The sequence below is a fragment of the Opisthorchis viverrini genome (assembly GCF_000715545.1).
Source record: "Opisthorchis viverrini unplaced genomic scaffold opera_v5_346, whole genome shotgun sequence".
Classification (NCBI taxonomy): Eukaryota; Metazoa; Platyhelminthes; class Trematoda; order Opisthorchiida; family Opisthorchiidae; genus Opisthorchis; species Opisthorchis viverrini.
The window spans coordinates 150333-163346 of record NW_008752004.1 but is presented as its reverse complement, the minus strand read 5'-3'; the positions used below and the strand labels follow the sequence as shown (position 1 = coordinate 163346).

At 43.3% G+C, this 13014-nt stretch overlaps 1 protein-coding gene across 1 annotated transcript; it reads left to right on the top strand.

Moving 5' to 3' along the window:
- Positions 1 to 742: 742 nt before the first annotated feature.
- Positions 743 to 3909, top strand: T265_10218 (hypothetical protein; the record flags this gene model as incomplete). Its single annotated transcript, XM_009176527.1, has 3 exons — positions 743 to 781; positions 1603 to 1983; positions 3400 to 3909. 3 exons carry the CDS (start codon positions 743 to 745, stop codon positions 3907 to 3909), a joined length of 930 nt encoding a protein of 309 aa, XP_009174791.1.
- Between the last annotated feature and the right edge of the window lie 9105 nt (positions 3910 to 13014).

Below are 13014 nucleotides of genomic sequence, written 5' to 3'. Positions count from 1 at the left end.
AAATCAACAGATAGCGGTGCGGTCTTAAACTACTCCTCTGCACATCCAAAAGCAGCATCTGCTAGCATTGCTTCAGCGATGTTTAGGAGAGTGATAGCACTGTGTACGGAGGAGGTCGAACGAAGACCAGCACAACTTGAGGTAAAAAAGAGACTTGAAGATAGCGGATACCCAGTGAATTTAATTAGGCGGCAACTAAGACTGGTATTGGTGCCAAAACCAAGACCCAACAATGAGTGGGTCAGAACAGCGGTCATTCCATACAAAACAGGAACATCAGAGGTCATTAGAAGGGTATTGAATACGGCTAACATTAGAGTAGCTTTCCAGAAGAGGAAGACTTTACGCTCGGTGTTGGTGCATTTGAAGGATCGTCTTCCAGATGATAGGACTAGGAAATGTGTATACAAAATAAAATGTAATGACTGTACGAAGGTTTATATAGGTCAGACAGCCAGGGAATTGCACACCAGAATCGGTGAGCATAAGCGTTCCATTAATAGACCACAGAGAAATGTAGATGATAACCAGGCGTTAGTCAAAGATTCGGCCATGGCAGGGCGTGCTCTAGACACTGGGTATAGAATAGATTTAGAAAATGTGGACATCCTGAGACGGGGTTTAAGATTCACACCACAGCGACTGGTGGCCGAGGTGGTGGAATTCGCCAAGCATCCCAGTGTGAATACAATAGAGGGGATGAACTTGCAAACGTGTGGAGAGCGGTCTTAGATCAGCCGAGATGACACGAGGCGGTGTGCAGTTATCAGCGAAATGGTCTGTGTCTAAAAGTACAAAATCCAAGTGCAGTTAGATCCAATTAACCATCCCATCCACATCCCCAAAACAATTGTCTAGGCACCCTTTGACGAACACAAGTGAACGAAATCTGTGAACGACCCCAAGAGGAATTTTCCATTAAGGTGTCCTAGACTGAAAAAGCAAGGACGAAAAAATCCGGGTTCATCATAAAAACGAATCCCCCCAGCCAATCTATCGTAAATCTTAGTCAACCCCACTAACCAACAAACAGGAACATCACACTGAACACCCAGTCCCTGACTGCCTTAAAACTCAATCAACCCAATTACTTACTCACTTGGCCTGACGAAGCTTTTGTATCAAAAGCGAAAAGTTGCCCAGAAATAAATCCACCGAGTGTTTACCAAACCCCCCTGAAACTTCAAGGAAATTTCACCTAATACATACTACTTACAACACAGATGAAAGGATGCAAGTCACTGCGTTGTTAAAACAACCACCCGAGACGAGGAGAACTTTGGTAAGTTGGACGAAATGGAATTAATCAAGCCATCAGAATTTACCGATAAAGTGTCGGCCAGTGAAATAAACATTCTAATTAGGGTTAAACGTGTCATACTGTTCAAGCACCCATGTTCCCTATTGACAAATAGCTTGACTGCGGAAATCTACTGGTAACTGCAAGTACGTGGACCGATCATGCAATGCCAAACACGGCCATGCGTAAAACCCTGCTAAGAAGTGTCAGTCTTTTTCAACTGATTTTGTATAGTGTGTTTATCGATCGTATTCTATCAAGCTGTATGAAGGCTATTCAGAAAGAGTGAACTTCCTTTTCAGAAAGAACACATATTTGCCACGCCCCCCAACAACCTGCCCAACTCCACCTCACTAACTGTAATCGGTAAACGTGATCTGTCTTCTGAGAGCAGTAACTTGAGCAAACATTATTTGGGCCGCGATTCCCCAATCGTGCGCAACGGTTCAGTTCGTCCGATACCTAGTTCAGGCAACCCGTTTCGAATACCAAGGTCCTTCTCCACCTACGCAGAAGTTGAGCTCAAACCTGATATATCTCCGAGAATCAATGGCCTGAGGACAAACCTTCCTGTAAATAGTGTTGTGTCTTATCAGAGCAGCACCAACGGAGCTCGAACAGCTGGGGAAGAAAAAACTGACGCGGAATATGACGAATTTCTTCAGCTTGCTAATCGGCAGGAGGTAAGCGGAACTCTGAACAACATTTCAAAACCTGATGAGTGCTTTTCATAAATCAGCACCTGATTATTCCAAAAAAAGGCGTTAATAACCGTTGTTTTAGTAAAAGACGATGGACGTTACCGATGTTAGGATGAAGTGTAATGAAATTCTCCGTTTACATGTTATATTCATGCTCTCATTGTGGAGTCGAACGACAGATTACGGTGTGTGCTCATTAACTCGGCTTGTTACCTTTGTGATTTTTAATTACAGCCCGTGTTAATTTTTTGTTTCTTGTACGTTTGGCCAACTTCATTGTTTTGGTGCAGGTGCAATGTTCAAGCCGGGGATAGTTGAGCGTTCTCTACTATACAGGGTTGGCTAGCAATCTAAATCAGATGATTGTCCAGTTATAAACTGGAACAGATTAACCGCTAGAACTTTCGAAACGGAGACGATATGCTGTCGTTCATACCCTTCCAGATGCACCGTGGCCTTAGTTAGCATCAGATCGCTTGACGTTGGCTACCAAACAGGAGGTTAGTGTTCTAAGATGTCTAAATAAACGTTTATCTTACCGCTGGTTGACTTATCGTGATAGAAGCATAAATTTTTCGGTGTGTACGATGGTTTGTGATTTGCACACTGCCGTCGATTCCCAACACGAATGAACCAACTGTAAAGTGGGTCCCCATCAAAGTTCCACTCAGCTTGATGATTAAATATTTGTGTTCAAATGTTACTCAGCTGAGTTAGCAACCATACAACTGGTCAGACCCAGGGTTAAGCAATAAGGCCGAGCAGACCTGATTGGAGCACTGTTCAGATACATGTGAGAACTTCTGCCAACATGATTTCAACTGAGGCAGCCATGAACCAATCCGACACTATCTACATCATAACAACGTCTCACGGTCTCAGCAAGAGCCTGTTAATTGAGTGAGCTACATTATCGACCAGCCCCCAATCGAACGGTTGACTTTGAGTCACCTGGAAAAAGGGAGTAAGCATATATGTATTAGATCTCATATGAGTGTTATGATTCAAGCGGTAAGATGTGCGTCCACGTACCAGTCAGCCATCTACTTTGTTTCATTATTCTGAGTACGTGGTAATAAATAGTTACATTGGAGCTATGATCTGTCACCTGATTAGCCAGACCGAACCGTTCAATGGAATCCACCAAGTGCCGCCACATCGTCCGACATATCTCACACGCGACCTTGGGGGACACTGTCACCTGACTATGATAATCAATGCTTTGTTGTCAGAAGCTAGCAATGGAAATATCAACTCTTCCGTGTCCCATGATTCGGGGTGATTCTAACGAGAAAACAAAGTTCCTCCTAGATAGTGGAACGTAGTTTATTCATTTTGTCAACCTGAAATCTCTGCATTTTACAAAACCCTAGTATAACTTTGTGCATTTAATTTTAGGCATTCAAACCTGTTCATAAAGCCCCGATCACATCAAGGCCTTTTGCAGACGATCAAGTTGGGTTGTGGCCCGGTCAATCAGTTCCAATGAAAACCCTTGGGTCCATAAACCTTCCAAGATCCACAAGTGCATACTCAGATAGCCTGTTTCCTTCCCATGATCCACAAACAAAATCACTGGCCACAACCCGGAATTTCGGCCCAATCCTACCAATGTCCACTGAAGATGATAACAGAAGCCCGTGGAACAAACACTCTCCCTTCATTGTCTCCGACAGTTCACCATATACCACAGATGCGGAATCGCAGATGTTGGGAACTCCAATTACTTCTGTTCCAAAGCCTATCCCCCCACCCCCACAGCGGCAATCTCAATCGAGCAGACAGGCATCGTCTGGCCCACTGCAGTTACAAGGGAATGATAACTCATCCGAAGTGCAGCCTCCAACCCATTGGAGTCCATCCCCTTCCGCAGTCGAAGGAGATACCAAGCAAGACCAACATAGGTGAGAAAAAGTAAGCAATTCTTCGCTTCTTCTAAAGCAAATGTGGTCTACTTCGTGCTTATCACCTACAAATTTCAAGAAAAGAAAGTTCACAAATTAAGCAGTTCGAATCAGTGGAATGCACAGTCAACCGGATTTACCAGCAATAAACCCTTCACTTGGAATTCATGATTAGTTGCGACACAAAGACCCTCAACGAACCTCATGCGATGATGATTTATTTCAAAACGCCATGCCAAACACGGATCCCCTCCCGGCCACATGAAGATACAAACATCCATCAATGACGCTGAAGCTTCAGTGACATTGGTGTTCTAGAATATCAACGCCTGACAGGTTCTTCCGTTTTTATTTCCCACATATTTATACCTCGACGGAACATACTACTCATAAGATTTCTGAAAAATTCCGACAGACAAAATTCGATTCGCTCTCATTGAATCTCACCAAATATTTTCAGCTGTAGATTTTCCGCCAAACTTTTGTTCTACTCGTAATCGAATTGTAAACGACCGACAAAATGCACTCCTTCACAAACTAATTCGATTTTAATTCGATACCCAACTGAACCTCTCGTTTGCAGGAACCGTATAAGTAGTGCAGTCCGCCAAGAATACTCGACACGCTATCTCAGACTTCCTATCAACTGAAACAAGCGGCAACATCCTGTATGGAAGAAGAATATCAGTAGCGGATTCAGTTGAGTCTCTTATGGAAACCAAATCCGACGAATTTTGTTTTTTCCTTGCCATTATTTTACTGATGTTTTGATAAGTAGTAAGATTTGTTAGCTAAACGACATGGATCGACCAACTCAACAATCCGTTTATCCAATTCCAGATTACTTCGATCCAAATCGCTCCACCAGAACCAGCTCCAGATGACATGCGGACATTCTACTGCTAGACAGGAATCAAAATCACTTCCTTCCATATCTGACGAAATGGAGAACTACACTAGTGACTTCAACCACACTGCCAACAATCTAGAAGAAATGACGTCTTTCGGCACATATGTCAAACAACCCCTAATACCACCAAGTCAATGTCAAGATGATCCCAAAAGGCGTCATTCCAAAATCACCTCTCTAATTGCCCAGGTTTCTGCAGCACAATCTGAATGGCTTAGCACCGCGCGCACGACGCATCGCAATCGCAGGATATCGAACTTGAGCTCTTCGTTTTCGAAAATCTTGCATTTTCAAAAGAGTTGAAAATAGTTAGCTGCTATTCTTCGGTAACCATTCGTCGCTGTCACTCACTTCCTGAAGATCACCCCAACTAACTCTGACATCATGGTTGTGCCGTCAAAACTGATCCGACCGTCGCAAGCTAGTTACTGAACATGGAACACTTATGTATAGATGCGTGAGCACATTTTTCAGTTCATGTGAATACAGAGCTTACATTATTTGGTTTTGACGACCTATTCATTGCCATTCAAGTCATGTGGCAAATGGTATGTTGAGCCTTTTGGGTTTAGAAACCAATAGTAAGAGGGCACAATCCAAGGTTGTACAAACTATACCTTCCTGTGTTCAAATACTACCTGGGGACTGGGGGTTCGGGACTCCCTGATGTGAGATACGCACTGCTGATAATCCCAAGGAATGGTAAAACAGCTCCACAGTGCGTCTAAGATTTTCAGCATAGATTGGATTCACTTGTAGGATGAAATCGCTGTCAGAATTCGCAAATATTCGCGCACGCAAAATTTAGATGACCGTTATTGCTACGTCAGTCATCTCTGTTATGGAGCAACACCTTTGATAGACACGATGACGCATAGTTCTCAAAAATATTACTTCTTACGAGGTCCCACTATATCCTAAGAGTTAACTTCAGCACGCAAAGACAAATGCAATCCCATCAGGCCTATCATTCTGAGGCAATCCGATGTCATATTCGATTAATAAGACATAGTGTGACTACAGGTTTCATATCACAACTACGTAGGTCAGCTTACTTGCCTAGTTAGTCGCTTCCTGTCAGCAGTATGTAGTCACATTACTGAAGTCTCATTCAGTGATGGAGATATGTTGTTTTACATCCTTTGCTAAGTTACTCGAGGAGTGAATGCAACCACTCCCCCAGAACAAGCCTAACCGGGTACATTTTGAATAACCGAACAAACTACTGACGTTCATCCGAACGTCACTGACAAGCCTGGGCACCAGTGTGTGTGTGTGTGTGTGTGTAATCGGTTCGCCCGTTAAACGGATCACGGCATTCCAGCTTCTGATGTTGTAGCTGAAAAGTTTAAACGCCTTTCAAGTGTTATTTACACATACGAATACGCTTGAATAAAGTGGCGTCATGGCTTGACTAATCTTCATGTATGTCCGACATTACATGCCTAAAAACTCTGAGGATTAACAAGCAAAATTTAAAAAACAGCAAACCGTTAACCATGTCTAAGACTTTGGACAACCGTTAACAGTACACAAGCCGAGGTGGTGTCGCCTGAAATGCGCCAGACGCAAAGAGGATTCGGGTGGGTATGATAGTCAAAAGAGACTATGGGAAATATATTCAGAAACAGAAAAATCTATTGTATGTACGCACTGTTGTGCTGCTTCTTTGCGTAATTCAGGAGAAGGAATATGCGGTTCGAAAGCACCAGCAATAAAACGACACTACTCTGAGCAGCCTAATGATTTGAGAGTGACCCTGGGTATCAGATTGGAGTGATATTTCACCGAACACCTCAGTCGTTTGAACTCATAGGGTCAGGAAAGCGCAGGACAATATGTGAAAAGACAACACACGAAAGTACAGAAGACGACAGGTACAAAGCACTTGGTAGCAAGAAATAGGCTTTATCGTGAGTCCTCAGAGCGATTGCCCAATCTCACACAATCTCGTGAATTGCATATTAGTTGCATCGCACTCAATTTCAACGTAGATTTCAACGTGGAAGTTGTGAGATCTGACTCGCCAAGGTGTGCTTCGCGATCGATTCCGAGTTCTGCCAGTTCGTGAAGTGCATAGTAGTCGCATCGCACTCAATTTCGACGGAGATTTCAAAGTGGAAGGTGTGAGATCTGACTCACCAATGTGTGTTTCGCGATCGATTCCGAGTCTTGCCAGCAAATAAACTAGAACTATAGCATATTATCTATAGTGAAACGATTCGATAGCCGCCCCAATTGTCCCAAGTTGGATTTCGTCTAGTTCTACAAACACCATGGATTCTTCTTTAGTTTTCACTATCCCAACGACACAATTGATCTTTTGGGTTACCTTTCCCCATACTGGGCTCGATATGGTGGCTGCTGAAATTAAACTGGGCAACATACTGTTCATAGTATATATGTCACAGTGTTTACCAGCGTTGAAGCTAGAACCAGTAATACTTAGATAAGTTCGAGCGTCCTATAAGAGCAACGAATATTCTCGACCCAACACACTATTCGTAAGGTGTCAGGAAGGTCAAATTTCTGAAAATAACCCCCAGAACGCCCGGAGCTAAGTGAGACCCTAAAACTCTACTAAAATCTCAAGCAGTCAGACCAGTCAATCACTCAATTAATTCAGCAAAAGCCGATGAGTGTTCAGGCACGCCACAGAAGCACGAACGACTATGCTCAGCGTTCAGGCATAGAAGCATGGTCGATGTTGAGCGGTGTTCACTAAACGCCTATCAGATAGCCTAATTCAACGTCAAAAGCCTCCTTTAAATAGCGAGGAGCAATTATAACTTGTGCATTCGCATGCACTTGCATACAATCGCCTGTTGCAATAAAGCTGTTGTATTCTCTACCAGTGAGTCTTCTTTTCTGCACTGCACACTGGAGCTGAACAGCAGTCAGATATTAAATAGAGTAAATGAAAAAAACTATGGACGCTCACGACTGGTCGCAACGCAGGGCTTATCAACTCAGATTCATCTGCGCTTCAAATGTTTGTGTAGAAATCATTGTACAATTTAAAAGACCTGTCTGAATTTTTTCGGGACCCCTGAAGGCAGTCTACATGCTACCAAGTCCGAGATGAATACTCGTCATGGCAACTTGCTTGCCGCAGATGACGTTCTCTATGACACTATGCGAAGACAACTGAAAATCCCTGGTGTTAAAGCATCCCACTCTCAATCTTTGCAGATACAGATGTGTCCCACACGTTGTACGGAGGTTTCACGGACAAGAACCACAGCCATTTCGATATGCGCTTGGCCTTCAGGCTCTGTTATTTCCATACATTTGCCTGTCAGCCAAATTCATGGCTCATACGTATCCGGAACGTTCCATCTACCGAAACACAAAGTGGAAAAAGGGAATCTTCAGTGGGGACTGAGGCTACATGATGAACCAACGAATCAAAGCGCGAAAATTGTCGTCGGCGAATCAGATCAACGTGATTAGCAGGTCATCCTGCCTTCTCTCAAACTTTTTCAGCCACTCGACTACGCATCCCATCCCAGCTGACACATGAGCTGGGTTTGTCTCACACATTCAGTGAAAGAATCTCACAAACGAGAGAACCAATGTCTTGTTTTATCACCATCTTAATCCGCACGCAATCTCATTAGTTTGCGGTCAATCGGGCTAACTGATCAAGGAGCCCGAACACTCGAAAAACTCTCGTGTGTACCAAATTTACGTAACATTTGGCCGAACCACGAGGTACATAATTCCACCAACACAATAGTTGAATGATTAAGACGAACAAGCAAAAAAGCGGGTGGGAATTTTATCTTCATCGTCCACATCCATGCCACGTGAATCACTGAGAAAAATAATTCCGAATACAGTTCATAATTTTCTACACCAATTTTGGCCGCTTCAAATGCAACAAACATTTCTTACGAGGTATAAACAGGTAATGTCATATATCAGAGGATTTATTACTCCATTCAGGCATTACCAGTAACGGCGTGATCTTGCATCTGCAACTCACCATTACCGATTTGTCTGGAATGTGTGGGGTGAATTTCTATCAAAACGTATTGACAGTGGTGGGATTCGAACCCACGCCCTTTCGGACTGGTGCCTAAAACCAGCGCCTTAGACCGCTCGGCCACACTGCCACAGCTAGCGACAAACCTGAGACTCACATAAAACTTAACATTTGTTTTCTGCTTGTCGCCAAACAGTACCACACACCATATGTTCACATATGCTCACCGTTACCAGTTTGACGGTACTCATATTTTAGTCCCGCGTTCACGCAAATCTTTATCAAAATCCACCTTATACCCTTCTCAGGTAAGAAAAAATTTGCGGCAGCCTAGGTCGCATTCAGGTCAATTACGTTAGCATGCTCATTGCTGCAAAATCATACTTTTCATGGTATTCCTGTCTGGACGTTGCAAGAAAGGATCAACATAAAGGCATGGTTTTCTTAGAGTGACCGCAGAACGATTGCTCAGAACTATTTGTCGCAACTTCATTTACGAGAACAGAGACTTCTGATATTTTACGGAGTGTAAGTTCGTGTCAGAAGGGACTTCAGTTAGCCGAATTCTATATCTACTGTATCGAGGTAGTAAAATTTCGTCCACACTTTAAACCGCTATCCCAAGTAATATCCAACCTTACTCCGCGCTATTCGATGTTAAGTTAAAGTGGCCATTTTGGACATCACTTAGATCACTTAACAGAAGACAACTTTGTGCCATCTAACAATGCTCTGAAGAAAACTGCGGAACCGAATGGGCGAAAACAGACAAACAGTTAAATAAAGTTCACTGTCCAAATTACGTTATCATTGATTCTTCTAAAACCTTGAGGATCCTTTAAAACGAAAACGGTAACTCTGGGTCATCCCACATAATCTTGTCTGGCAAAATCACAGGAGACAAATAGTTCACAAAGTGCGACTATCTCGATCAATGGATTGAAAACTCTGTTGGTAGATTTTCATAAAGGAAACTACTCACAAGGTTGCTGAAAACTCTTCGACAGCCTACGACCGCTTTTATCCTTCTTGGGGCTCATCAGGTAGGCGCAGTCCCCGAGTTTCCATAGCCTCGAGAAGGGCGAAACCGGTCGTGGGCTGTCGGAGAGTTTTCAGCAACCTTGTTTATATTGTCTGCAGATGAGTGCTCACTGTAACATGTGTAGAAATCGCCGTTCAGGGAAGAAGAATGCTGGTGGAAATTAGAACACGTCTAAATGATGAGTGCTCGGACTGATAGAACCGGTAACGAGATATCCATAGTTCGCTGTAATTTCCATAAATTTGCCTGGCAGTCAGATCCGTGACGTATGTGTGTCTGGGACGTTGTATCACAGGAAACAAAAGGCGTTCGTGCATCCTATCCGGTAGAAGAATATCGTACCGGAAGAAATCAACTAGGATTCTGTGTGGCGACCAAATTAGTGTGCAAGTAAATGTATTTCGCCAATTATTTGCAATTTATTGTTCCAGTAAAACAAAGGAATGACGAAAACTCGGCAGGTGCGCCCATTTGATGAAACTCAGGTGAGCATGTACGCGCGACTCAGCTCAACGTGGTTAGCAAGTTATCCCCTAGACGGTGTGAAAGATGTTTTGCAATAACACTGGTGTGTTCCATCGAAGAGACATACTGCAAATATCCTAACAACTGAAACGTGAAGCGGCTCTGCTCTTCACACTCAACGGCCAACTACAAACCTGAGTAAACACAATAGAAATGCGCGCGTCCAAATACGGGAATAGGTCAGCAGCCACCCAAAAATTTTACAGGCGGAGTTGCAGCCGAGTCCCACTCACATAGATCGAGAAGCGTTATAACCCAACAAAACATAAGACGAAGGAGGAAATGTGACTTTATTGAATAGTCCAAGATAATAATAGCTACTCAAGATACGTTATGTGAGGTAATCTGAGAAGTGAACTCAGGTAAATTTCATGAAGTATATAGATGAGGAACTTAGCTGGACAGAGTCCTCCCATTTAAGGTGAAAGTGAAATAAATCATTTAGCTGCCGCATCCTTTTGGTGCCATGCTATCCGAAGGAAGCACGAGGACCGGGATACTGCCAGGTTTCTCAAGCATATACAGCGGAAGTCAAGATTGCACAGATCGGGTTCGGGCACTCTGTAACCACTGAGCCACCAATATGAAATTAAGTTATTGTTAACACCTATTCAGTTTGGCGATCAAATTGTAGAAATGTGTATCTTAAAGGGGTGTTCTATCGTGAACTATTTTCCGTAGAAAGTAGTATCAAGTGTAATGAGCAGAATCTTGCATGACGATGTTGAGTTGGTGAAATATAAACTGTTTCCCGCAGCGATATGGTTCACCGTACAGATTCGACTCGATTGTTACACAACCCATTTTGTAAAGGAAAAGTACTCTGTAACAAAGAAAAATGCTGTACGTTTGCTGCATTTTGCTGAACTATTGCTGACAATGATTCGCAGTTCAGCCGATTAAAACAGATTCAAGTTACACTGAACAACTTCTTGGTCTACCCAAAACCCCGGTTAATGGGTTCTGTTGCTAGCATCTAAAGATGTAGCGTTCTAGATACACGTGCTTATCCGATGCAGACGAATATTTTGAGACACAGTGCAAGCTCCCTCAAATGTTTGGAAGTAAAAGAGGGTGCTGTATTGATATACTTTTTGGTTTAAAAAACAGTAGGTCAGTCTTCGTAGCGTTTTCATTTAAATTTGGTTTGCGGGACAAAAATAAGCTTTTCAAAGACGTGATTTATCACAAAAAGCACCGTTTGCTGTGCAATCGACAGAGCCGACATCACTTCAAACGACGAGAATTCTTAAGAACGGGCACACAATGGCTGACGAGACTGTCTAAAATTTGAATCAACCAATCTTGAGAACCAAACACAACCCTTGCTCAAACTGTTAATCAGGGGTTGTGTGAAATTAAGCCTCAATTGTCCTCCTTTATCTGCTCGTTTAATCGAATGCGCACCGCAAGCCTCAATATTGTTGGAACCCAAAGGTTTGCTTTGACATCCGAATTCGTCTGCCATCTGCTGCAACTAATATGGATAAACGACAGTGGTGATTTGGTGATTGTTGGATCACGCGGCTTACTGGTGCCTTGTCGTATTCAACTTGAATCCGAAACCCGAAGTGCTAAGGGAATCTCTGCCAAATGTTTTTTGTTCGATGCTTCTTTCTGTAGGTAGGATTTCCGGTCAAATCGATACACGAGACAGCTTCGGCGGCTGACCTACCATCATGCATTCGAATGAGTTCACAAGACCACATTCAGACATCTGCGCTGTCATTCAAAGCGAAAATCCGTGGAAAGATTCAGGGACTAACACAAACTTCGGAGATGGGAAATTAGAGGATGTTACCTGAATGCTTGTGACACCCCTGTGCAATCAAGTCTATTCGGAGCCAAAGCCTCTTTGGGCGATCTGGATAAAGCTTGCAAGGCAACTTCCGGAATAAGAACCACCAAGCTAAGACTACCTGATTTTGAAAGGGAAGTGAATAATAGAATTTGTCCAATCTTTAAGAGAGGAGGGAGAGGGAAAGGAGGAATCGCACTCCTCACCGCGGTGAACTTCCTTCTCAAGGTTTGTGGCGTTAGTGTGAGACAAAGTAATATTTCATATCTATGGATTTACCATTTTGTGGACTAAGACTACTCAGGATGTCATTCCTGGAGAGTTGGGTAGAGCTTGCAGCGTAACTCACGTTAGCAGAAACGTGGGCTCGAATGTTAGGAGGGAAATGAACAGCCAAATGCTTCTAACGTTTGAGGGTTGCTACCACTATGTGTACGCTGTCTCTCGGAACTCAGGGTACTGATACTGGGTCGCGCAAATAACTGAAGACGCAAGGCCACATACATTACGGGAGAGAGAAATGTTCTCTTCAAAGCAGTGGGCTTCCTTCTCAAGCACTGTCCAGGCCTATGCTGGCGAATGTGGTCCAACATGGATATTCGTCGACAGAAAGACACATGCGTTGTTTCGATATCCTATTCAAAACCATTGTGAATCTTTGTTGTGCGATTGGTTGGGAAACTATTTTTGGAAATTTTGTCAGCGATTCGGGCTCACCGATGTGTTCCCCTGTGCACTGAAGTTGCGACAAATAGTTCTGAAAAGTCGTTCTGCGGTCACTCTGAGAAAACCACGAATACGGTGCTGGGCCCGTTTCGATTGAATGTATTCTGTGTTATCCAGTGT